This window comes from Stegostoma tigrinum, chromosome 24, assembly GCF_030684315.1.
Source record: "Stegostoma tigrinum isolate sSteTig4 chromosome 24, sSteTig4.hap1, whole genome shotgun sequence".
Taxonomy (NCBI): domain Eukaryota; kingdom Metazoa; phylum Chordata; class Chondrichthyes; order Orectolobiformes; family Stegostomatidae; genus Stegostoma; species Stegostoma tigrinum.
Window position 1 is genome coordinate 15,634,321 of NC_081377.1, and position 24,644 is coordinate 15,658,964.

A 24,644-nucleotide genomic window follows, 5' to 3' on the forward strand; every position below is an offset into this window, starting at 1 on the left:
TAAGGTCCTTACCATACCCTAAAAAAAAAGCTCACCCTAGCTTCTGCTTATCTAATTTTTTTTTGTTTCTCTTATCATAAACTCCACAAGATGATCCAAATGCCATTAACACTACAGGAGGCTGACACTGCCTTAATGTCATAGTTCCATAAAAACTGACCTAGTTAATTTTTAAACCTTTGTAGAAAATTCGACTGACATTCACTTGCCAGTAGTTTGAAATACAAGAGTCCTAAAATGATACTTTTGTATGTGTATATAACTTACACACCTTTCGTCAAGCCTCCAGTTGTCTTAAACAGAAGTTTCACAACACCAGGTTAGATTCCAATAGGGTTATTTGAAATCATAAATTTTCAGAGCAGCACTCTGAAACCTTGTGACTTCAAATAAACCTGTTGGACTATAACCTGGTGTCATGCAACTTCTGACTTTGCCCATCATAGTGCATTGCCGGCACCTTCACATCAGGTCTACATTTGTCTTAATGCAACCAGATGACTGACAACACCTCCCTAAATAAAACAATATTTATATTTCATCTTTCCAATAATAAACCTCCCAAGGGGCCTCATAAAAACATTGTCACAGGAAATTTAATACGTGTCATAAGATAAAACGGCAGATCATCAAAAGCTTAGTCAAGGTATTAAGAACTATCTCAGAAGAAAGAGGAGAGTTGGGCAAGGAGGAAGAGAAGTTAAGGGATGACATTTCAGAGCTTGGCCTTGACTGGCTGAAATGGTGGTCACCAATGTTATTTAAAGTAAGGGCAGCGCAAGAAGCCAAAATGTCTTCTTGTTGCTCTATGGAACTATGGCATTGAGCCCTCCGAAACTGCCTTAAAGTCACTCCAGTTCAGAGTAATAGGAAGTTGTTTTTTGGTGTAGTCACCCATTTCATATGGTGTACATGTTTCACATACATTTTCTTCTCATTGTTGGATCAACTAGACATTCACAAATATACCAAGGCTGTTGCAATTGACAGCTCTTTCCTGTGTTACTCTGGCAATGGATAAAGCCTAACAACATTATACCTAGTTGAATGGTTGTTTGAATAAATAACTGCTTGAAGATAGCTCTGATTTGAATGTAAAATTTGTAAATTTTAAGATTTTATCCTGGAAGACATTGTCAAGGGAAAAATAAAATTGCATACACACATTATCTATTTTGCTTCCAATTTCTAACCTGCTCCCACCTTCACCCGGTCCATCTCTGATTCCTCCCATCCCTTTCTCGACATTCTGTGTCCATTTCTGGGTTTAGGTTAGCCACCAATATCAACTACAAACCCGCTTACTTTCCGCAGTTGCCTTGACTTTACATCTTTATATCCCGCTTTCTGTAAAGATTTGCATCCATTCTCCTCGTTCCTCCATCTCCGTCACATCTGTGCTGATGACACCAACTTCGAATAGGGGCCCTCCAAAATGCCCATCTTCTTCCTCAACTGAGGATTCCACAGCAATGTAGTTGACAGGGTCCTCAGTCCTGTACAACCTACCGCCTGCATTTCGGCCATCACCCTCTTTCTTCACTCCGACAACAGCAAAAGGGTACTCCTTGTCTTCATTTACCATCCCACCAGCATCCACATCCAGTTGGATGCTACCTCCGGACACTTATTCCCCTCCTCTCCCTTGTCAGCGTTCTGCAAGGACCATTCCCTCAGTGACACCCTAGTCCACTCCTCCTTCACTTCCATGCCCTCACGGCATCTTCTCCTGCCATCACAGAAGGTGTAATCACCGTCTGTTTACTTTCTCCCTCCTCACATCCAAGAATCCAAACACACCAACCGGGTGAATCAATGTTTTCCCTGCACTTCATTCAAAGTAGTCCACTGCTCACAATGTGGTCTCCTGTGCACTGGGGGAAGGAGGCAAGACTGGGTGACCACTTCGCAGAACGCGTGTGCTCTTTCTGCAAAAAAGGACTCTGAGCTCCCACTTGCTTGCCATTTCAACACATCGCCTTGTTCCCTTGCTGACATCTCTGTCGCAGACTTGCTGCGGTACTTCAGCAAAGCTCACTGTAAGCTCGAAGGACAGCACTTCATTTCCATTTGGAAACTCCACAGCCTTCGGAATTTAATATTGAGTTCAATGTTAGGGCATGAGTACCTTTCCCCATGCTTTCAACCATCACCACACACCAGGCCCTGTCATCAGATGGATGACGACCACACACAGCCCAAAATCAACTACTAATAGTTCCCATTAACAGCTAGTCATTTGCCTCAGCTAGTCTTTATTCAACCTTTTGCCTGTCAAACTGTTTTTCTCTCTCTTTGGGCTCTATCTCCACTTATCATTTACTCCTCCCCTCACCCTATCTTCTACATAAAAAAAATCTTTTTCCTGGCTGCAGTCAGTTCTGAAGAAGGGTCAGTAGAACCCAAAATGTTAGCTCTGGGTTCTCTATACAGATGCGGCCAGAGCTGCTGAGAATTTCCAGCAATATTTGTTTTTGTTACTTATAGACTTGCAGAATATAACAATGTTACCATGCAGCAGCATTGCAATTCTGCAGACTTGAAAGATTCTAAGGAAAGGAACATAAAACTATTTGCTGTCAGTAGCTTTAAAAGTCTTTTAATCAAAAAGGATAATGAAAGTTTGGGAAAACACAGCACTGAAAATCTTCAAAAAATGTTAAATCACCACATTCAGAAGAAATGGCAGCAGAAATAATATTGTCATAAGGATTTGCTTTCAGAGATGGGCTAAGTAGAATGTAAGAACCAGACATGTTGGAGAAACCAGTTCCTAAGGTAGTGAATTTTTTCCAAAGTAGACACTAAATCTGCAGCTGAACAAGTAAATGTACTGTTTTTATGTTAATCAGGACCAGTGCTCTTGATGTTAGAGCTCACTCAGGCATAACTTTGATGCACTACAATCTTTTGACAATTACTTCAGCCTTGGAAAATATAATATTTTTGTAAGGACAGGAATTAACAGGAGAGTTCAGCGTGGAAAGGAATACAAACATAATTTGATTAATAATTTCAAAATTAGTGGAAAAATGTGACTATTGATCTTTGAGTTCAGAATTCCTCAGAGATGGAATTGTTGGAATTGCTGAAGAGCGAGTCAGATTCATTGCAGTCTAAGCAATTTGATTTTGGGGAAATCGACTAAAATGGTGAGTGAAGCGAGAGCTCGAAAGCCACATGGGCCAGTCAAAGGAGTGAAAGATATATCTGATCTAGGAGATACATAGAATCCATTCATGTCATAATGTAGAAAAGCTTAAAAGCTACAATTGAGAATACAGGACAGAGAGTAGGCCAGACAGCAGGCACTAAGAGTTAATGCCAATAGGAAAACTTGCAAGCACAAGCAGAGCCCATCAAATGCAATTTTTAAATTAATCATTAGATGACTTCCAGACAATGTACGGATGTAGGGCATGGTTGCAGAGCAGCACAAGATCAATTAGGAATAAGGAAGATTGTGCTGGTCATCAAACCCCACTGGTCCACAAACCATACCAACGTGTAAATTAGTTTGATCATCAAGATGGTCAAATTATTTCTATTTTGCTTAGTATCTAGAGTAAAATAAAATTTCAGCAGGCCTCTATAAGTGACCCAAAAGTAACTTGTTTACTGGAAGCAAACTTATTCTTAGAGTAAGTGACAAAACTGGAAAGCATCAAAGCTCCTATGAGAACTAAACTACATTCCCTGATTCCCAAACACAGTCACATGCCAGACAAGAGAATACAACACTGCACAGATTACACAGGTTTTAAAAAAGATGAAAGGTGAGGTTTTTGACTTGCTCGCCGAGCTGGCTTGTTTTTGTCCAGACATTTACTCACCATGCTAGGTAATGTCATCAGTGAGGCCTCTGATGAAGCGATGTTGTTCTACTCCACTTGGAATTTATAATGTCTGGTCTGTTATGGTGAGTAGTGTCATTTCCAGTTTTGCTCGGTATGGGTTTGTATATGGGGTCCAATTCTATACTGAGAGACTTGAGGCTGTTTTCATTAGAGAGAAGAAGGTTGAGAGGTGACTTAATTCAAACATATAAAATAATCAGAGGGTTAGATAGGGTGGATAGGGAGAGCCTTTTTCCTAGGATGGTGACGGCGAGCACGAAGGGGCATAGCTTTAAATTGAGGGGTGAAAGATATAGGACAGATGTCAGAGGTGGTTTCTTTACTCAGAGAGTAGTAAGGGAATGGAAAGCTTTGCCTGCAATGGTAGTAGATTCGCCAACTTTAGATACATTTAAGTCGTCATTGGACAAGCATATGGACGTACATGGAATAGTGTAGGTTAGATGGGCTTGAGATCAGTATGACAGGTCAGCACAACATGGAGGGCCGAAGGGCCTGTACTGTGCTGTAATGTTCTATGTTCTACACATTTGTTTATTGCATTACGGGTTGAGAACCGTGCATCTAGGAATTCCCTTGCATGTCTATGTTTGGCTTGGATTACTATAATTACGTTATCCCAGTTAAACTGACAGCCTTCATTGTCCGAGTTAGTGTCTTCCAATCTTCTAATTTGTATTTGAACTCTGAGTCCAATGCAGCATTGTTCAACTTTCAGCTTTAAAGTTCTGACCTCCTTTCCAGCTGCCAGTATTTCGATCTTGTCACGAGGAAATTGACGACAAATGCAGCCATTTAAGTTGGCTCCATCATTATGGCACTGGCCAATAAATGTATTGGTCACAGACTTTCATTTTCATTAGCTGTCTCTCTGGCCTGCTGAAAAGGGTGCTCTTCAGATCAAAGCTTGCTACTTTTTGCTCGGATCGGGCAGTTTGGAGGGCAGCAACAGGCCTGTCTCTGAGACAAGTCACCGGGGCAGAAGTCCAATCAGTGAGACCCGCTGATGAATCAGAGGTCAGAAGTTCTTGCTGAGGTCAGTACTATTAAATGACTACTGCCAAGACCGAGAGAGCCAAGGTGTCATGTATATGCATTTTCCAGATTGTGCATTAATCAGTTTGGTCTGTGGGCCCACTGTTTCTGGTATCGAATTTGAAGGTGAGATCATTACAGCCCAGGCCAGAACAGCCCCTGAAGTGGTCATGAACTGGTGATGGGGCAGGAGTGTGAAGCTTGGACCTTCCCAGAAGAAATTAATCCAGGTGGAGACAGGAAGGCAGCAGGGTTTTGATAAGCCAGCACACGACTAATGAACAGTCTTTCCTGCCTCCAAGCCTGCCACCTCCAGGACTAGAAGATTCCACCCATTGACACAAATTCAAATTCTGACCACCACTTTGAGACACTCCATTCACCAGATTCCTGCTTGAATTTGTGCATTGTGTCTCAATCCAGTTCTAACTCAGATACCTGTTTCACACTCTGGACAAATTTTAATGCCCACCCAGCAGGTTGACTCTCTGACTGAAAATCTCCAACCATCTTTAAATGTCACTTGAGAACTTTGAATAACAGTATAATTTTAATGATAGAGAATGGTTTAAAATTCATGTTCTCATCTCATCATTGATATGACATTTCATCTTGTTACTACTCCAATCCAGAAACTGTAAATCTGATTTTTTTTGTTGAGAAGCCAGGTGTGATTGGACTTTCCAGTAGTTGAAAGCAAATGCTTAATTGTGTTTGATATTCTTTGCATTGCAGATAATACTCTTGGATATTGTGGTGACCCAGGTCTCCCAGCACATGGCATTCGCTTGGGCAAGGATTTCCGAATGAAGGACATACTTCGATTCACATGTGAAGCTGGCTATGTCCTTAAAGGATCTTCAGAACGTGTCTGCCAACCAAATGGAACCTGGACTGGGATCCAGCCAGAGTGTAAAGGTACATGATTCACTGGGATCTAGAACAAGGCAGCTAAGGAACTTGCAGAGAAGGTCATGCAAAAAGAATAGCACTTATCAGTTTTTGAGCAAATGGTGCATGCTCGACAAGTTTTCATTTAGCTATTTAACAATTAGCCAAGCTTTTCTTGCATTGCATGCTGCATAAAGTTGTTAGTTACCCTGCCAATTATATTGAAAATCAATTAAGTTAATAAATTTTTCTGAAGAAGGGTCCAGACCTGAAACGTCAGCTTTCTGGCTCCTCCGATGCTGCTTGGCCTACTGTGTTCATCCAACTGTACATCTTGTTACCTAAGTTAATCAATAATTTATATACAACAGTACAACCTCTTGCTGCCACAAATCAAATGCCAACCAGTGCATCTGTAACAAGAGGTTAATGCTGTGGATATGATTTATTTTTTGAATTTACAGTTAACTTGCATTGAACATGGGATTCAGTATTTATGAACATTAATGAATGAAAATGTAACAAGCTGAATCAGCATGCAGGTTCTGTATTTTTTTTAGGTAATCCATTAGTAGAATAATGAAATGTTTTAAAAACTTCTCAAAATAAATCCAGTATCCAGAACCAGGGGTCTGGGAGCAATTTGAACCATTTAAAAATCAGGAAATAAATGACCGCAAACCAGAACCCTATTACAACTACCCGAAAAACCACTCAAACTTCTGCAAGCTAGGATTTACCTTTTAGCAGAACCTTGTTGTGAGACTATTTGCACTATTATTGTCAACGAGTTTATAAAAGGAGACGTTAAGAGAGTTTGATAGCGATAGTGTTTAAAAGGGATTAATTAAAGATTTAGCGAAAAGGATTGATTAAATTATATCTTTAATCAATCCTTCTTTAACAAATCTATAAAGAGAAGCTGATTAAAAATATGGATGAAGGGGGACTGATTAAAGTGTGTTAGGAAGGGACTGATGACCAAAGAATGGCTCATTAGAAGGACGGCTGCAGAGTAACTGATTAAAATGGTGATCTCAATATAATGAATTAATGTGAAGCCTGGTCCTGTAATCTGGTAATTTATTGTTTGACACATTACTAGTCTCAATAGAAGAGATAAACTGGAAGATTATCTGCCACAGATTTGATGCTGAATTTCATTTTACCTCAAGTATGAAAATAAACGGGCAATGGAAATTACCTGAACTCGAATGGACCTCTTCAGAGATTACAGTGTTGAATATGGATTTCAGATTTCACATTTCATCTATCTCTCTTTGCTACCAGCATTTTCATCAAAGGAGGGGTGACAGTTGCCTCTATTCCCTCTCACTCTGAAGATTATGAATACATCTTCAGTGAAACTGCAAAGGAATTTGTATTGGCCTTTCTGGTTTTAAATCGACTGTAGCGAATTGTCTGAAACATATGTGAATGTGTTAGTATTACAATAAAAGTGCACGAGTTTGTGCACTGAGTATCTTTTTTTATTGTAATCAGAAGTGTTGTAATAGGGTCCTGGTGTGCAGTCATTTACTTCCTGATCTTTACATGACTTAAATTGCTCCCAGACCCCTGGTTCTGGATACTGGACTTATTTATGAAGATGTGAAATTAAGAGGCAGCAGACAGGTGTTTAATGGCAAAAGAATCTTTGCATTTATTTAAGGTACAAAAGGTAATTATATTACAAGAAATAGGTAATGCAATAAGTTAAGGCAATTTACACTCAATGCACAAGAGAATAGTAGGACTTTAGAATACATATTATTTAGATTACCAATATTTACAGTTTTAATGACACATAGAAAATAAACAGTGTTTAAATTTATAGTGTTCAGCAGAATTCCTACCAAATGGAGACAATATTGAATGGAGCTGGAAGAACTTCGGAGGCCAGGCAGCATCAGAGGAGCGGGAAATTTGATGTTTTGGGTTGGCACCCTTCTTCAGAATTGGGGGAGGGGCAGGGAATTGTGAAATAAATACAGAGAGGAGGGGTGGGGCTGGGGAAGGTAGGTGGGATGGTGATAGGTGAATGCAGGTGGATAGTGGTCGGGATTGGTCATTAAGGTTGGGAGAGAAGTTGGACGGGTTGTGTCAGGTCAATGAAGCAGGAATGAGAGGGAGGGTTGGATAGGGGATGAGGCTGGGTGTGGGAAGATTTTGAAACTGGAGAATTCTGTGTTTATTTCATCAGGCTGTAGGCTCCGATGCGGTATATCAGGTGCTGCTCCTCCAGTTTGTGGGTGGTATCATTGCGACACTGGAGGAGGCCCAGGACAGACATGTCACTCAGGGAGTGGGCGGGGGAGTTAAAATGGTTCATGATCGGGCGGTGTTCTGTTTTGTTGTGTGCAGAACGCAGATGCTGTGCAAAACAGTCTCTGCGTCTCCGCTTGATCTCACTGATGTAGAGGAGGCTACATCGGGAACAATGGATGCAGTGGACCAAGTTGATAAATGTGCAGGTGAACCCCTGTCTGACATGGAAGGGTTGTTTTGTGCCCTGAATTGAGGTGAGGGGGATGGTGTATGGGCAGGCGTCGCACTTCCTGCGGTTGTAGGGAAAGGTGCTGGGGGTGGTGGGGTTAGTGGGGACTGTGGAGCGGGTGAGGGAGTCATGGAGATAGCAGTGCCTATGAAAGGCAGGTAGGGATGCCGAGGGAAATATCTCTTTGGTTGGGATCGGATTGCAGGTGGCAGAAGTGGCATAGAATGAAACATTGAATACAGAGATTAGTGAGGCGATATGTGAGGACAAGGAGGGTTCTGTCTTTATTTTTATTGGGGATGGGGATGTGAGGACAGAGGTGCAAGAAATACAAGAGCTATGGTTGAGGGCATTTTCAATCACTGGAGGGGGCAAATTACAGTCTTTGAAATAGGAGACATGTGGGATGTGCGGGAGTGGAATGTCCCATCTTGGGAGCAAACGTGGCGGAGGCAGAGGAATTGGGAATCGCATTCTTGCAGGAAGGTGGGTGAGAGGAGGAGTAGTCCAGGTATCTGTGGGAGTCGGTGGGCTTGAAATAGACGTCAGTTGAGGTGGTCACCAGAGATGCAGATGGAGAGGCCCAGGAACGGGAGGGAGGTATTGGACATGGTTCAGGTGAATTTGAGTTTGGGGGTGAAAGTTGTTAGTCAAGTTGATGAACTGTTCAAGCTCCTCATGGGAGCGTGAGGCAGCATCAATACAGTCACCGGAGGAATGGAGGAAGAAGTGGGGAATAGTGCCAGTGTAACAGCAGAAAAGAGACTATTCCATGTATCCTACGAGGAGGATTCTGACTTTATTTTTGTTGAGAGGAGGGGATGTGAGAGGAGAAGTACAGGAAATGCAAGAGATACACATTTCTCCACCACTTCAGCTGCCTACAATCTGACCCCACAACCAAAGAGATCCCCCTTGTCCTCGCATATCACCCCACCAACCTGTGCATCCAACTTGTCATTCTCCACCACTTCCACCGCCTACAATCCGACCCTACAACGAAAGAAATATTTCTCTCCCAACTCCTCTCCGCCTTTCATAGGGAGCACTCACTCTGCAACTCCCTCGTCTGCCCCACACTCCCCACTAACTCCACGACCACCAGCACCTCATATTCCCCCTTGGGAGCCTACAACCCGATGGCCTAAACATGGAATTCACCAGTTTTAAAATCTCCTCACCCCCCGCCTCATCCCATGTCCAAGCCTCCCTCTCATCCCTGCCTCCTTAACCTGACACAACCTCTCAACAACAAAAACACATTTGCAGGAAAAGCTCAGCAGGTCTAGCAGCATCTGTGAAGGAGAAAACAGAGTTAACGTTTCGCGTCCGGTGACACTTCCTCAGAACTCTGTCCATCTTCTCTCCCAACTATCCGCCACTTCCACCTCACTGACCATTTCCCACCACTCCCTACCTGCACTCACCTATCACGATTCCACCTACCTTTCCCAGCCCCACCCCTCCACACTCTGTGTATTTCTGAACTCCCTTCCCTTTCCCCATTTCTGAAGATGGGTGCCAACCTGAAACGTAAACTTTCCTGTTCCTCTAATGCTGCCTGGCCTGCTGTGTTCCTCCAGCTCCACATTGTCTTGTCTCCAATTCCTATATCTACAGTTCTGGCTATTCCTACCAAATAGAGTCCAAATGCACTGATGCCATTGCTAAATATGTTGGAACTTCGGGGTCTCAGGAATTCTGCTGACCACTCAGCATGCAGTTTTGAAGTTTGCCTGGCTGTTCTAGCTTCCCATACCCAGAGCATCGTGTTGTTGCTTTGAGTTGTTGAGATTTAGTTCTGATGGTCGTGGTCGGTTGTTTAGGTTATGACCATTAGTATTCTTGGTTTAGGAAAGGCCAGTATTCAGAAGCTCTTGGTTAGCCACCCCCCTCTCAAGGTCTCTTGTTTCGAAGAGGCCCTTGGTTCAGCTTCTCTGTCAGTTCTGTTCTTGGTTCTGAAACTGCTTGCGCTGGTGGGAGAAGGGGATGCCTGTGGTTAAGCTGTTCATGCAGAAGTTTGTTGTTGGAAAAGGCCAGTTTCCAGTGAGATCAAGGCTGGCAGTCGTGATGAGTATGGGGCTCATGACAAAAGTCAACAACTCCCGGTTGCGAACCACTCCAACTCCCCCTCCCACTCCTTTGTGACATGTCCATCCAGGGCCTCCTCCAGTGCCACAACGATGCCACCCGAAGGCTGGAGGAACAGCACCTCATATTCTGCCTGGGAACCCTGAAGCCCACTGGTCTCAATGTGGACTTTACAAGCTTCACAATCTGCCCGCCTCCGACCGCATCCCAAAATCAACCCCTCTCGTCCCTGTTTCCTTGACCTGTCTGCCTTTTCTCCCTCCTATCCACCCCTCCCACCTCACTGACCAACCTCCACCCTCATCTCCTACCTACTAGCCTCACCCCCACCACCTTGACCGTCTGTCTTCTCTCCCACCTACTCACCCCTCCCTCATCACTGACCAACCCTCATCCAAACTCCCTACCTACACTTACCTTTACTGGCTTCATCCCCGCAACCTTGGCCTGTTCATCTTCTCTCCACCTATCTGCTCCTCTGTCCATTTCCCCCTTTCTCTATTTATTTCAGAGCCCATTTCTGAAGAAGGGTCCAGACCCAAAAGGTCAGCTTTCCTGCTCCTCTGATGCTGCCTGGCCTGCTGTGTTCATCTAGCTCTATGCCTTGTTATCTTATACTGACTGTGGGCCCTCGATACTGTAGTTTTCGTTGAGCTCTTATGTTCTCTTGTGAAGTTAATTGACCTTCCAATGCTAAGAATATACGTGAATGAGTTTTGATTGAGGTTGAATGTCCAATGTCTCTGTAGACCCATGCTGTCTGCACTCGCAGTCCGAGGTGTGAAAGCTGTCTCAAGCTCGGGTCAGTTGGTTTCTTTTAGAGAGGAGGTGCAGCTTGGGATTCCAGGCTTAAAATAGGCCTAGACAGCAATCTCCGTTCCCAAGCTTGCTGGCCGTGTATTTCCCACAGATTTGTTCCAGCTTTTGGACAAAGTCCAGGACTTTGTCTAAAATCCAGTGATTTGCCCACAGGTTCTAATATTGGGAATTTTTGCTCCATCTTACAGTGTGACATCCCTGTATTCTTGTTGGACTGTTATGAATGTTGCTGTGATATTGATCGGTTCATGTACAAGCTAAGAATTGGTGTGCAATGTGGTATCACGCATTTCGGAGCTCACTGGTCTTGCATTTGGCGATCGGGTAGTTAGAAGAACAAAATATCGTCTCCAATTCAAGCCAAAAAATCAGAAAGCAATCAACAAAATAGACTCCTAATTTAAAAACAAAGACGCAGTATAGTAAAAAGCAGGTATTAAATGTGTACTTTATTAAAAATGAGCTGTACTTTACAGGTGAAGTTGAAAGTGCTGAGTATCATAGGCTGAGTTATGCGAGTTTAGCTCATTTAATGGGCAGAGCAAAGCTGTAGATTTGGTAGCTCAGGGAGTCATTGAAATTAATAGCTTTGTTACATTCAATGAAGCACTGAATGCACACGAGTGAAAAACGAGTCCAAGAAACATGTTAACAGGCTGAGATGAGAATGCTGGGAGGATGCAGATTTGGAACATAAACATTGGCATGCATCATTTGGACTGGTTATTTGCTGTAAATACTTCCTGGTATGTGATGGCACCTAGCGAAAGCTTTCCGGTTGATGGGACTTAATTTTATTATCTTTGGAGGGAATTACTAAAAAAGAAAGTGATGAGTCTCGTGATTATTCAATACAAGCCAAACTTGTCATAAAAAAACATGCAAGAACAGTTTGTTCTGTGTTCATTCTCATAACATGGGGGAGAAAGGAATAGACGCTGCCAGCTGTCCTGTTCTGTCACTTGTTGCTTTGAGAAGGTGATGGTGCGTAGCCTTCTAAAACCACTACAATCCACTAGTGATGGTGCTTCTGTTTATGGGGTTTTGACACATGATAACATATGTCAACGAGTCCGAACTGGTGGGTAACTTGCAGAGGGAGCTTTGAGGTAGTAGTGTTTCCAAGCGTATGCTGTACATATTGTCTCAGATTTTAGGTTTTGGAGCTGCTGCCGAAGAAGCTTTGGAGTGTTTGTCAAACTGCATTTTTCAGTGATTTTCTCATCAGCTAACTGGAGACTTCCTGGAGCATGAACCTGCTTCCTTGGGTAATGTAGCAGCTGCAAGACGTCTGTAGACGGTACCTCTCCTCTGTAAAATGCCATGCTTATTTTCGCTCAAAGCAATAGAGAGGAAGTCTTACCCTTCCATCATTTACTTGTCATCACAACCAGCTGCTGTTTTCCAGCAGATCATTTCCGATTGGCCTTCCAGCTTTAAGAGGTCATCCCATCTCCACCCCAGGGAAAATGACAATGATTGGTCATTTCTAAATGAGTGCAGGCTTCTGAATCTATTTTTATCGTGACAGTGGGGTTCAAAGGCCTACACAAACAAGCCTGCTCTGTCTCTTTCACTAGTTCTTAACCTGCTCTCTTTGCCTTAGCCAATTGATTTTCTGATCAGTGGATATTAATGATGGAGGTTTGTTGATGGGAATGCCATTCAATGACAAAAGAAGGCCATCAATTGCTGTTGAGGTGACCTTTGCCTTGCACTTGTGCAGTTATAATTTTACTTCACACTTACCAACTTAAGCCTGAGGTGTTTTGTTCAGGTACTGCTGCATGCAAACACAGACTGTTTGTTATCAAAATAAACGTGACTGGAACTGAGCGCTCTGCAGTCATTAGCAAACACTCCCACTTTTGAGCTCACAGCAGTGGGAGTGTTATTGGTAAAGCAATTGATCTCAGATTACTAGCAATAGTAATTCATTGGAAATTCATATTTTGTTTTCAGTCAACTTTGGATGGAATGCAAACAACTCCAGGGCTGGTGAGTCTCCTGGCCCAGTGGTAGGAATACTACCACTGCAATGTAAGATCCTTTCTTACATTCATGATCTATACCAAAACAAGATGCCTTATCCATTACACCTGCAATTACTGCACAAAGCAGTGACACCTTGCTTGCCTTGTGGATCATGAAATTAAGCAAACAAATTGACCACTGTTGTTTACTGAAAGAAATATGAAGTTGCTCAGGAATGTGTGTGCAATCATGTTTCCATTGGCTGTAAATACCACTGGAATAATGATGAAGCAGAGAATGGTGAGACAATATATTGGAATTGAAATAACCATACTTGGAATTTGAATGTGAGAAATGGCTTTATTCCAGTGGAATTCCATTGGAATTATAAAAGATGACCAAGAACAATGTTGCTAATATTGACCGTAAGCCTTGCACCTCAGTGACTACATTTATACAGTTGCTGGAAAGAGGAATACTTCTATTAAAAAGTGGTAAATCATAATTTATGATATATAGAATTCTTCCAAATCTGTGCGTGGGTGAAAGTTTCAAAGCTAAAAGAATAAAATCATGAAAAAAACCTCATTGTCTCAATGATTTCATGTATTGAGAACAAAGTATTCTGTACAAAGAAACAAGAGCTATCTTGTTCATTACTTAGCCACAAGAAAATATATGCAACTATAGAGAAAGACATGTCTCACCAAAACAAACAAAAGTGCTCAACATTTAAATCTAGGATCGCAGAAATTTGAGTGATGGTGTTACCAGACAAAGTCCAGGAAAATATCTATCCCCTCCAAAAAGATCAGATGAGCAACTTCATGAGAATATTGTGTTTAATGGCCTTAAGAAAAGGTTAAAAAAGAATGAATCCATGACCTTATTATTGTCTTTGAAGCATGTGCTTTGGTGCTGTATTATTTACGCTTAGGACCTAAGCTAGAGGAGTACTCTGATGTCCCAGAGATAATGGGAACTGCAGATGCTGGAGAATCCGAGATACCAAAGTGTGGAGCTGGATGAACACAGCAGGCCAAGCAGCATCTTAGGAGCACAAAAGCTGACTCTCTGATGTCCCGGCATGTGTGATCAACCCACTAATCCGGCACACAATTTTCTCTGATGACTAGTAGCTGCATCCACAAAAAATATAATATTGAGATGTTCTTTCGATCATTCTTTCGAAAGATTAATTGTATTGATGTCAAGCAGTCGTCTCCACTGTTTCTAAGCACAATGTAATTTTTTTAAAAATTAAGTGCAAACCAGGACATACCCAGAACAAAATGTAAAATAATTTGTTTATTTTTTGTGCTATATGAATCTAAAATCAGGGATAAATAAATATTTATTTTGTCCTCAACTCACCAAGTCTCACTGTGAGACCTGTGATCATCAGTGCCTTGGTCTGGATTATATTTTGAGACTGCATCAAATGTGAGACCAGTACGATACTTAGACTTGATTATCTTCGTTTGCAAGAACACTGTCTCTCAGAGATCTGAGCAGTCAAGTTGAGCTTACATTTTAAAGCACAGGATGAAAGGAGTGTTTTTTTCTTTCTGTTTAAGAGTTCCCAAAAATCACCTTCCTTGATCTGATTCTCAGCTCAGTATCATTTTGCACAATAATTATCTCCATATCACATATCAGATTACTGCTTTGTAAATAAAATACCTGATGGAATTTTGGCAGCCAACCCACCAGTGTCTATCGAAAGGAATGGATTTGAGACAAACACAATGATTTGTTCCATCACATCAAGTTTCTGAATTTGCCCGTTGAATTCCTCTGTCAAGTTCATCAGTTGTCGCCAGATGTTTTCTGGGTGGAACTGTTTTGCTTTGATTTATAGTAATGTTTTCTCCAGACTTGGGGAGTGTTGTTGCCTTTTATTTTTTAATTGGGAGGATCGCAGACCAAGTTTCAATTTTAATCTATTCAGAGCACTGGCCATATGTGCTCAGAGTCTGTCCTTATCTTGCTGTTCCATAGTTTGGCTGGTTTAATTCTAGCTTTGTATCTGTAAGGAACCTGAAGTCAATCAACCATGCATTGTCTGACAGCTCACTGCACACTTCATTCCTTGATTTTAGAAAACTGACAATTTCAGACGTTAGATCTGAAAATGCTTGCAGGACCTGCTGTCAACTTAACCACCTCATATCTGCATGTAGGATTTCACCCTAGGTAGCATTGAGGTTGTCAAGTTATAATTTTATGAAGCGGTGCTGAAGGGCTTTTGTGCAAATCAAACTTACAATCCTAATATTTTACAGCATCTGATTTACAGCATATGCAGTTCTTTTGGTTTTTACAACCCTAACAACTTACATTCCATGAGAAAAGTTCATAATTTGCTCGTTGAAGCTTGTTGAGGGATTTTACAGTGGTAATTGACAAAAGAGGGAGAATCAGGATCACATTTTTCCAAAATGTAGCAATGCCCATATTTGTGCGAAGCACGGCTGGTGTACCATCGATTGTGATGGAAACCAGTTTCTTGGCTGAAATGTCGCTCTCGAGCTCATTTTGAATTGTCTATGATATCTTACTCCTTATTCTCTCTTTCCGAGGCAAAGTAATGAGTTTAATTATTATACCCTTAAAAGCCATTTGCTTAATAACAATCAGCTAGGCTGTGCTGATTATTTCAGTGGATCATTTGAACTATAGTGAGAAGCATTCAATCCTTCAGATCCTGTTGTAGTTTCTGAAAGATATCTTTGGGCAAAGATTCCACTTGTCTTGCTCCTGCAGATACTTTGTGGGACATGTTCTGGATTGCTGATGTTGTGTCTTCTTTATACTTAAAAGTCTTTGAGCAAATAGTTAGTGGCTTCAGTCACTGCTTCTTTAATTACTTCACCATCTGTGAAAGATATCTTGTGATTTGCTATAAGATAGAAAATGCAATACAGCCGTGAACTTTTGCTGCTAGCCTAAACTAAAATGACTATTGAGCTTTCAGAATGACCTCCAGCTCATCACACTTTCTTTGTTGGAAGCATGTTGTTCAAGGGAAGAATATCCTTGAATTTGCTGTGCATCATTGTGTAGCACTGTTCCAAATTCCTCTTTTTTAACTATTCATATAGTTTGGTGACTTTTAAGGCAAGCACTTTTACCTTTTACAGCTGTGAACAGAAATTCATCCTTCATCATTTTTGCTTAACCTTGTGGTTCATGACGTCACTCTGCTATCGATCACACTGAATGGAAGCCTCTGAATCTGCACCTCTCAAACAATCAGAACATTGCTGGCTGCTTTCTAATGCAGCAGTGTTGGATATGAATTCCTTGATCATGATTTTCTTTCCCACAGCCCCATCGGCTTGCATTGCTTGGATATTGGACACTGGATATCGCAGTGCTTTCCATAATTTTTCTATTAGACAAACAGCTGAAGAGAACAAAACTGCTTGTTTACAGATAAGACTTTGAGCGAATCCCACCATAGCAGTTGCTGAAATATAAATTAATTTGAAATGTGGAATGCAAATCTGGACTGTTGGAAATCATGCAACCACGGATCAGTTGTTTTAAAAAACTCATCTGGCTCACCAATGTTCTTTAGGAAAGGAACTCTGCTATGCTTACCTGCTCAAATGATTCCAGATCCATGACAATGTGGCTAACTTTTAATTGCCCAATTAAGGATGGAAAGTAAATGATGGCCTTCGCCAGTGACACTGATATGAATGAATAAAAATAACATTGTGTCATGATAATGCACTTTGCCCTGCACTGTCATCCTTTTTGGTGATTTAATCCCAGATGGCTTTCACCCATCCTGGAACTTCTCTTTGTTTCTTTCCTCACCTCCCCCTTTTTGTTTGCCTCTGTACTTGCTGCGTTTCTGAAAGTGTCATCAAACTGAAATATTGGACTGAATTTTCCTCTTAGTAGCTGATCAGCCTGATCTCCTTGGAGGCAGCCAATGAAGAAGCCACCACCAATAATCCATCCAGTAAAGGAGGTGGAAGGACCAACAGGCACAGTAGAAGGTAAAGAAGAATGACCAGGCTGCAGCCCCACTGGGAGACGTGGACAGGCTAATCTGTTGAAGGGTATGTGAGATTGCCTAGGGGCAAAGCAGTCCCTAGAAGAATTATGAAGTTGGTAAGAGTAAGTGTGTTCACAGCTGCCAAGTTGTCATGGTGAAGGGGGTTCCTCTCCACCGCATGGGCTGCAGCCACAGCTGTAGATAGCTGATCCCTGTGGTTCCATGTCATGGGATATAAAGAAAATGTTAGTGGACCCCCCCTGTCTGGAGGCTGTGTGATTTCCACTTTTCTGCAGGTCTCGTCTCCAAATCTACCTCCCAAGGACTGTCAGAGCTCAGGCAATTAACCCTGCTTAATTCTCTGGAAATGCTCTCTGACTTGTTTCTGTTGCATTGTTTTCAGTTTTCATTACTGAAGAATAAGAAGAGCTGCCTTTTCATCACTGAGACCCAGTCTGAATCCCAACTACTTGAATGACTTTAAGTTCCCATCAAGCAATATTAATTCCCTAGTCTCAAACTGCCCATAATTTGCACTGTGCTTTCAGCCGTACTGCAAGAGACCAACATTAGTGGCAAGCAAAAATATAACATGGATGCAGTAACAGTGTGTAAGTTAAAAGTTATTTATCAAAAGTGTTGCTGAAATAGACTATGACCTTGAAACTGTTCAATTATTTGTAGCATATTCATCCACCATTCAAATGTTTGAAATTAAAAATCTATTCTAATATGAAAAAAGTAAAATATTGGTTAAAATAGAAGTAAACATATACATGCCTAAAATAAATCTTTATTTTGTTCGACACCCTATCTGCTACCTTCAGCATTTACTCCTAACCCCAACAGAACACAGTGACAGCACTACTTGCCATCTGCAATATGTGCTGTTGCAACTCATCAAAGCACCACTGGGTGTCCCTTCCAAACCCATGACTTCGACCACCTCAAAGGAGAGGTGCAGCTGATGTAAAGGAACAGCAGCACCTACAAATTCCCAGCCAAGCCACATATCACCGTGACTTGAAAATCCAGTTGGAAAGAAGGGTCACTCGCCCCAAAACATTAACTCTAATTTCTCTCCACAGATGTTGCCATACCTGCTGAGATTTTTAAGCAATTTCTGTTTTTGTTTCGATTTCCTGCGTTTGCAGTATTTTCAGTTTTTGGCTGAAAGCATCAACACTTATGGTGGCTAATATGCAATAGCCATTAGCTTCATTAGTTTCTGAAGATGCTAGTTAGAGACTCTTAACTATTTTGTTTATTTCTCACAGAAGCAGCCATTCTGACTCACAGATTCATACATCACAGACTTGATCTAAAATGTTCTTAATTATCTGGTTGGGAATTACACAAGATATCAGGCACAACATACCAGGTTACTGGCCATACTAGAAGTTAATGAAGTTGAGAGAAGCATTTGCAGCTCATGTCACATCACCTATAGTGCTCAGGAAGCCTGGTGTTGACAGTCATCTGGGGTTTGTTTCAAGACCCGTCTGCCTCATTGCCAGAGCCAGCAGCAGCAACTGATTCTATTTGCAGCATAAGCTCACTTGGTTAGACTGGCAGATGGAAACATCTCTTTGGCTGAATTATCTGTGGGCTCTGATCCCATTTCACCTTGAATTAGAGATCCAAGTAACAGACCAAAGTTGTCTCCCACAATTGTTGCACTGTTCCCTATGACTGCAGGTTTAACAAAGCTCTGTCTAACAATTCAGTCACTGTCCCTCAAAAATTTTTATTATCATTTTTAAAAGCATTAATCCAGTTCCTGAAAATCTTTAATTTCTTTTTTATTGCTACAATGCATCCTGTTGTCCATTTAAAAAAAATACAGCCAGTTTATGTATAACACAGTGGAAAGATTTCAGTCGCACAAACACACCCATTGGACAATGTTGGCACCTGTGCTTTCACCACGTGTTCTGTAGCAAAAGGAAAAGGCAAACCAATACCATTTTCATGGAAAACTAGAGAATTACGATAAATGCTCTGCTCGCCAATGACACTAATCCCAAGAATGAATATTTCACTTAAAGGGTGACATTGTCCTCCATGAGTCAATATGTTTCAATTTGAAGATATCAAGTCAAACCATCTGCCACAGATTCCAGTGACAGAACAGAATTAATCTTGCAGTGAGTTAAGTTTGTTTTGTAGCATTTGAACTATTTTGTTCAAACTGCTTATTTTGGCCAGCTTACCAATCATGTAGCAAAATTTATTTTCTATCTTTTATGATTCTCTCATTCTCTTGCGTTGATCTTATCAACATCTGAAAATTTATTTCTGTCTGAATCTCTGCAAGAGTCATCCAGAACTCCTCTTGTAGCTTGGTTTGCTCTCCAGCTTTGATTCTTCTGGCCATCATTGCATATAGCCAATGTCATTTCGAAAAGTTATTTTATCAACCTCTGCTGTTGACTTTTTTGTTGTAGCTGAAATACTTTGTTAGATTTCATCTGTGCCTAACTTTCTCTCGGTCTGAAAGCTTTGATCCATTCTGGAATACCCTGAACTCATGACAGTGTGCGTGCAAAGAGTTGATTTTTCATTCATGTATGCAACCTTTTGCAGCAATCGTATCACATTTCGGTGCAACTGTTGTATTCGCTACCTGGGCGAGATGGATACAAATAGAATATATCCCAACTTAACATGGAAAGATTTTCTAATGAGGTATTCATAAACGTTCTGACCCCCACTGTCTTCTACTGACACACAACTGATTGCTTTTCTCATGAGGTGTCTACCTCTGGAATCTAATAATCTTCCTGCAATTTTCGCCAATGTGTGAGGATCCTCTGTAGCTTAAAGCAAATAGACCAGAAATCACCTTGATAGCATTTCTTTTCAACTTGCATGGAATAAAATGTGTCAACTTGGTGGAGTGGGGATAAAAATAATATGCTATGTGTCCAATGAGATCCCATGTAACCTTTGTATGAAAGTGCTCCGAGCCTTTATGCTAAACAGCCTAAACAATACAACACATAAATTTATTTGCCATACTACACCCAATGGAACAATGTTTGAGCTTTTAGGGTGCAGTCATTCCAATTGTCTCCTTGTTTCATGTCTGTTTAACCTATGTCCAGAACAGTAGCACTTATTAATCCATTCATGTGTTTTGACAAGCCAGTATTCATTGTCCATTGCAGTTGTCCTTGGGATGGTAGCACTGTTACACTCCAAATGTGCATTTTGTACAGCTGTGAGCTTAATACATGCTGAGCTATGTTCCTAATTAAGGGGCCATCAATTTTCTCTTTTCACTAATGCATCTGTGGTATTGTTCCAAGGTTTTCTTCTAAAAATAACTTTGACATACAAAAAATTACTTTCTATGGTAAAGGGGCATTATTACCATAAAGCTGCCTGCACCTCCCCATCAAACCAGAATCTTGAACATCAGCACCTTGCAATGCCAAATGTTTGTTGTCCTTCAGAAAACTGGAAGCCAATGAGCTCATCTGTAAGAAGAAATCAATAAAAAATGTAACTTTATTTTGAAAGATCTCTGCAAAGTATTGACTATCTGCTCCATTGCAGTTGTAAGTACATCCCTTAAACCATATGCAGCTTGCTGTTCAGCCTTAGGGGCTCTGTTTAACTGAAGAATCTACCAGTATCTATCGTATAAACTCAGTAACAATGTGCTGGGAAGATGAATATTTGAAATCTTTTTTGGCAGCAGGAATCTGGAGATACGTGGGTACCTTTGAGAAATTTGTGAAGACTTATGTGAAACAAGAGTTGGGGAAATCTGTCAAAAGCTGTTTGCCACACGTAGAAAGATTAGAGCATCGACTGATCCATGAAAACCCATTTACTTCAGCGGGTGGCTGTGGAGTAAGATATTAAGTATTTGTGAAAGCTGGCATGGAATTCATTTCACATTGAACCCTTGGCACAGGAGGTAATGTGACATCATAACTGATGACAATAACCTTTATTTTCCTCTGAATTTACACGTCCCCTCCCCCTTCAGACAGCTGGCAATCACATGAGCAAATGGTCTGGTCCACCAGCACCAAAGATGTCCTTCCAATGACTATTTGGCAGCATTTGCAAGGGAACACAGCAGGAGCGAATAAAACATCAAACTCCATAACTTTGATTTCTTCAATGTTTGCACAAGGCTGCAGCATTCAATGTGGCCAGCCTAAATTAGACAAGTAGCCTTGTGCCTCAGAGGCTTGTTTTGTGTTGTTGCTGCCACCAACAGTTTGCCTCCCATTCAGCTAAATTTGAAAGAAAACATAAATTGCCGTTTTAAGATTGATAGTGTTAATTAAATCCCTTTTCTGGTCGATTTCAGCAACAGTTGTACCGAGCCACGCTGACTTCTCAGTTGGTTATAAGGTCCTACATGAAATCAGTTTGGCATAGCATTCAAGTTTCTCATGTGCATAAATCGACATTGCAAAACTGGCCATTTATTCTGCACTAATTAGCACTGTTCTGGCAATCTCAGCCAGACAAGCTGGAAGGCTAACTGGTGTGTGAAGCTAAAGTGTCACAACGCTGCTGGAGACGGCTTTCTCTTGGACCAGAGCAAAGGAAATCTCACTCATTGTTCTCAAACTCTCAATCAGGACCTGCAGCTCCTGAATTCCCCGCCAGGATTTCAATCCTCGAATTCCTCTTGTGCTATGTCTCACAAATGTATCCTTGTATACTTAAAGGAATATGCTCCTGATACTATACCTAAGGGTACAGCTTTCTCATATTCCATATTATTTGAAGTATTACACTCTAAGAGAAGTATGCTACTCAATTGTATTCTACTGTTTGTGTATAATTAGCTGCCATGAACATGTGTTGGGTTCTTCAATGCCACAATGACCATGCCTAGTTTCCTATGTTACAAGGGGTAGGCATTGCCATGCAAAATATTCTCATGGAGGCACAAAGCCTCATCAGCTCCCAGCTAAGACTGACTCCTCTCTAACTATTAAACGTATTTGGGTGATTATGAGCTATCCAATGAATTCTGTTAGGCATAATCCCAAAACTGTTAGCGACAGTCATCCTTTGATGTGATGGTTGCTCAGCTACTTAGTATGAATTATTTCTTTTAAACTGTCTGGAATTTTCTGGCTTCTGGGTCACATGCCAGGTGAGAGATGATGGAATCTACTGGCTGGATATTTCCCTTCTCCACTGATTTTGGCATTCAGAACTTCTTAATGCTCAGCAGCTCAACCAATCAGAGATTTGTTGCCAGGCAGAATATCCTTAAGTCAAAAGATTCTTGATATTGCTCAGTCTTGACTTTTCTTCCACCCCTTTCAGATTCCAAATATGTAATACACAGCTCAACAATATGCAACACTTGTTTTTTTTTCCTTCAAGTGGGAAAACATTCTTATTTTTCAATTAAGGTTGTCTGATATGAACATCAATTTATAATCCAAAAGCAGAAAAATATCGGGTCTCTTACAGTCTTTATTAGCCAATTTACAACTGAAAGTTTCTCGTCTTTCCCTCCTGTCAACAAAATAATGTTGCTTACAGTAAGCCAGTCTTTGAATATGCATAGGTGAAATGCATGGAGCCAACCGGGTGATTTACCCAAATACTGTAATCATCATAGACCAGTGACCCTCAGAGAGGGCAGATTTGTTCTTTGCACTTTCTGATATCTGTACTGCTCATATAGTTGGGCCAGCAAAGAAGCTGGGAGGCAGAGACAGTTATAGTAAGGAAAATTTCCTGCTGTAATATTGAGCAGTTATAATTATACACTATTTTTGTTATGTGGCATTTGGTGCGTGTGTAGCAGAGGGAGGGACTCAATCAAGAAGAGTAAACAATTTAATCTCTTTTTTCCAAGGAAGCAGGCAGTGAGTTAATTCATTCACTATTGTTTTTCAAAGAAGCCTGGGGCTGGAGATTATAGAAGTAATTAGAAGATGCAAGAGGTAAATGTGTCACTTCCATTTATCAAAAGAGATTTCATCTTCGTTCACAAGGGTGCTTCAGAAATGTGAGCAAAATAACTCATTAAAATCTGTCAAACAGTGGCTGTTTGCTGTTTATAGGCTTCATGCATACTTGCGTGTGTGTAAGGGAAAGACACAGATAGACAGAGAGAGATTCAGGAATATGGCATTCCAAGAGCATAGAGAAAGATTTGAATATATCACAAATAAATCACTCATCCTGTTGTCAGCACCATTTAAATGTGACAAAGAGGTGGAGGGAGGGAAGGTTCCAAGTGTAGAACAACCAGAACAACGAAGATGAAGCTTCTGACCCCAGATGCTCTAACTGAAGGAGAAAGGGCATCTGATGAAAAAATAAATTTGTCAGTGTTGGCATTGTAATTTGGATGTTATTACTAATCCAGCATTTGGTCCATTCTCATGTGTTTACAGAAAAATACTAATAGAGCCCGGGCACTGCGCTTACTTAGTGTTGACAAAATTGCTTTGTCAATGTTTTGGGACAAGATTAATGAACATTCCATAACTTCAACCTAAACAAAGCAATCTGATTTCAAGTGAGAGACTCTGGGCATGAGAATAGGAAAGACTTCATCTAATCCCTTCCTGTGACTGAAATAAATCAGTACACAAATCTCTTTTCCTTACAAGAAAATAATTAGTCAAGACAGGCTGAAACTTGGAATAATTGTAAACGACACTGGACAAAAAGACACGGCCAGCCAGAAAATTAGAATCCCTACAATGCAGAAGAGGCCATTTGGCTGCATAAGTCCACACCAACCGTTTGAAGAGCATCCCAACAAACCTAGCCTACCCCGAATGGGATTTTTACCATGGCTAACCCCCCCTAGTTTGCACATCCCTAGACATTACGGGACAATTTACCATGGCCAATACATCTAACCTGCATATCTTTGGACTGTGGGAGGACAGCAGAGCACCCAGAGGAAACCCACATAGACACGAGGAGAATGTACGAACTCCACACAAAGAGTCGTCAGAGGCTGAGATCAAACCAGGGTCCCTGGCATTGTGAGACAGCAGCGCTGACAACTGTGCCACCTTGCCACCCGTTGTTTACTGTCAATGTGCCCTTTTATTTAAAACATAATTATAGCCTTTTCAGTACTGTCCAAATATCTTTTAGATGACCCTTCAGAATCTAGGGGAGGCCAATCCAGTCAAGTCTGGCAGTTGGCTTCAGATTCAGAATAGAGAATTAAAATTTAAAGTGACATCCATAGGTCTTGTTTCTGGAGAGGAAACCCATTTTATTGTTTCATTAACGTGTGAATCCATTTTTGTCATTTTCTTACATGATTAACAGCTGTGTCCTGTGGAAATCCTGGAACACCACGTAATGCTAGGATAGTGTACAGCAACAAATTAGTCTTCTCAAGTTCCATTACCTACGCATGTAGGGAAGGCTACTATTCAACTGGATTGCTAACTAGACACTGTACTGTGAATGGAACCTGGACCAGTGTGCCTCCGCAATGCACAGG

The 24,644-nt window shown here is 41.2% G+C and overlaps 1 protein-coding gene across 1 annotated transcript in view; it reads left to right on the forward strand.

Moving 5' to 3' along the window:
• The window catches only part of csmd2 (CUB and Sushi multiple domains 2), a 1,700,996-nt gene that overhangs the window by 1,603,817 nt on the left and 72,535 nt on the right, over nt 1-24,644 (forward strand). Inside the window, exons 57-58 of the mRNA XM_048558072.2 lie at nt 5,628-5,810; nt 24,467-24,643. Coding sequence (XP_048414029.2) covers nt 5,628-5,810; nt 24,467-24,643 — 360 coding nt within the window. The remainder of the gene's footprint in view (nt 1-5,627; nt 5,811-24,466; nt 24,644) is intronic.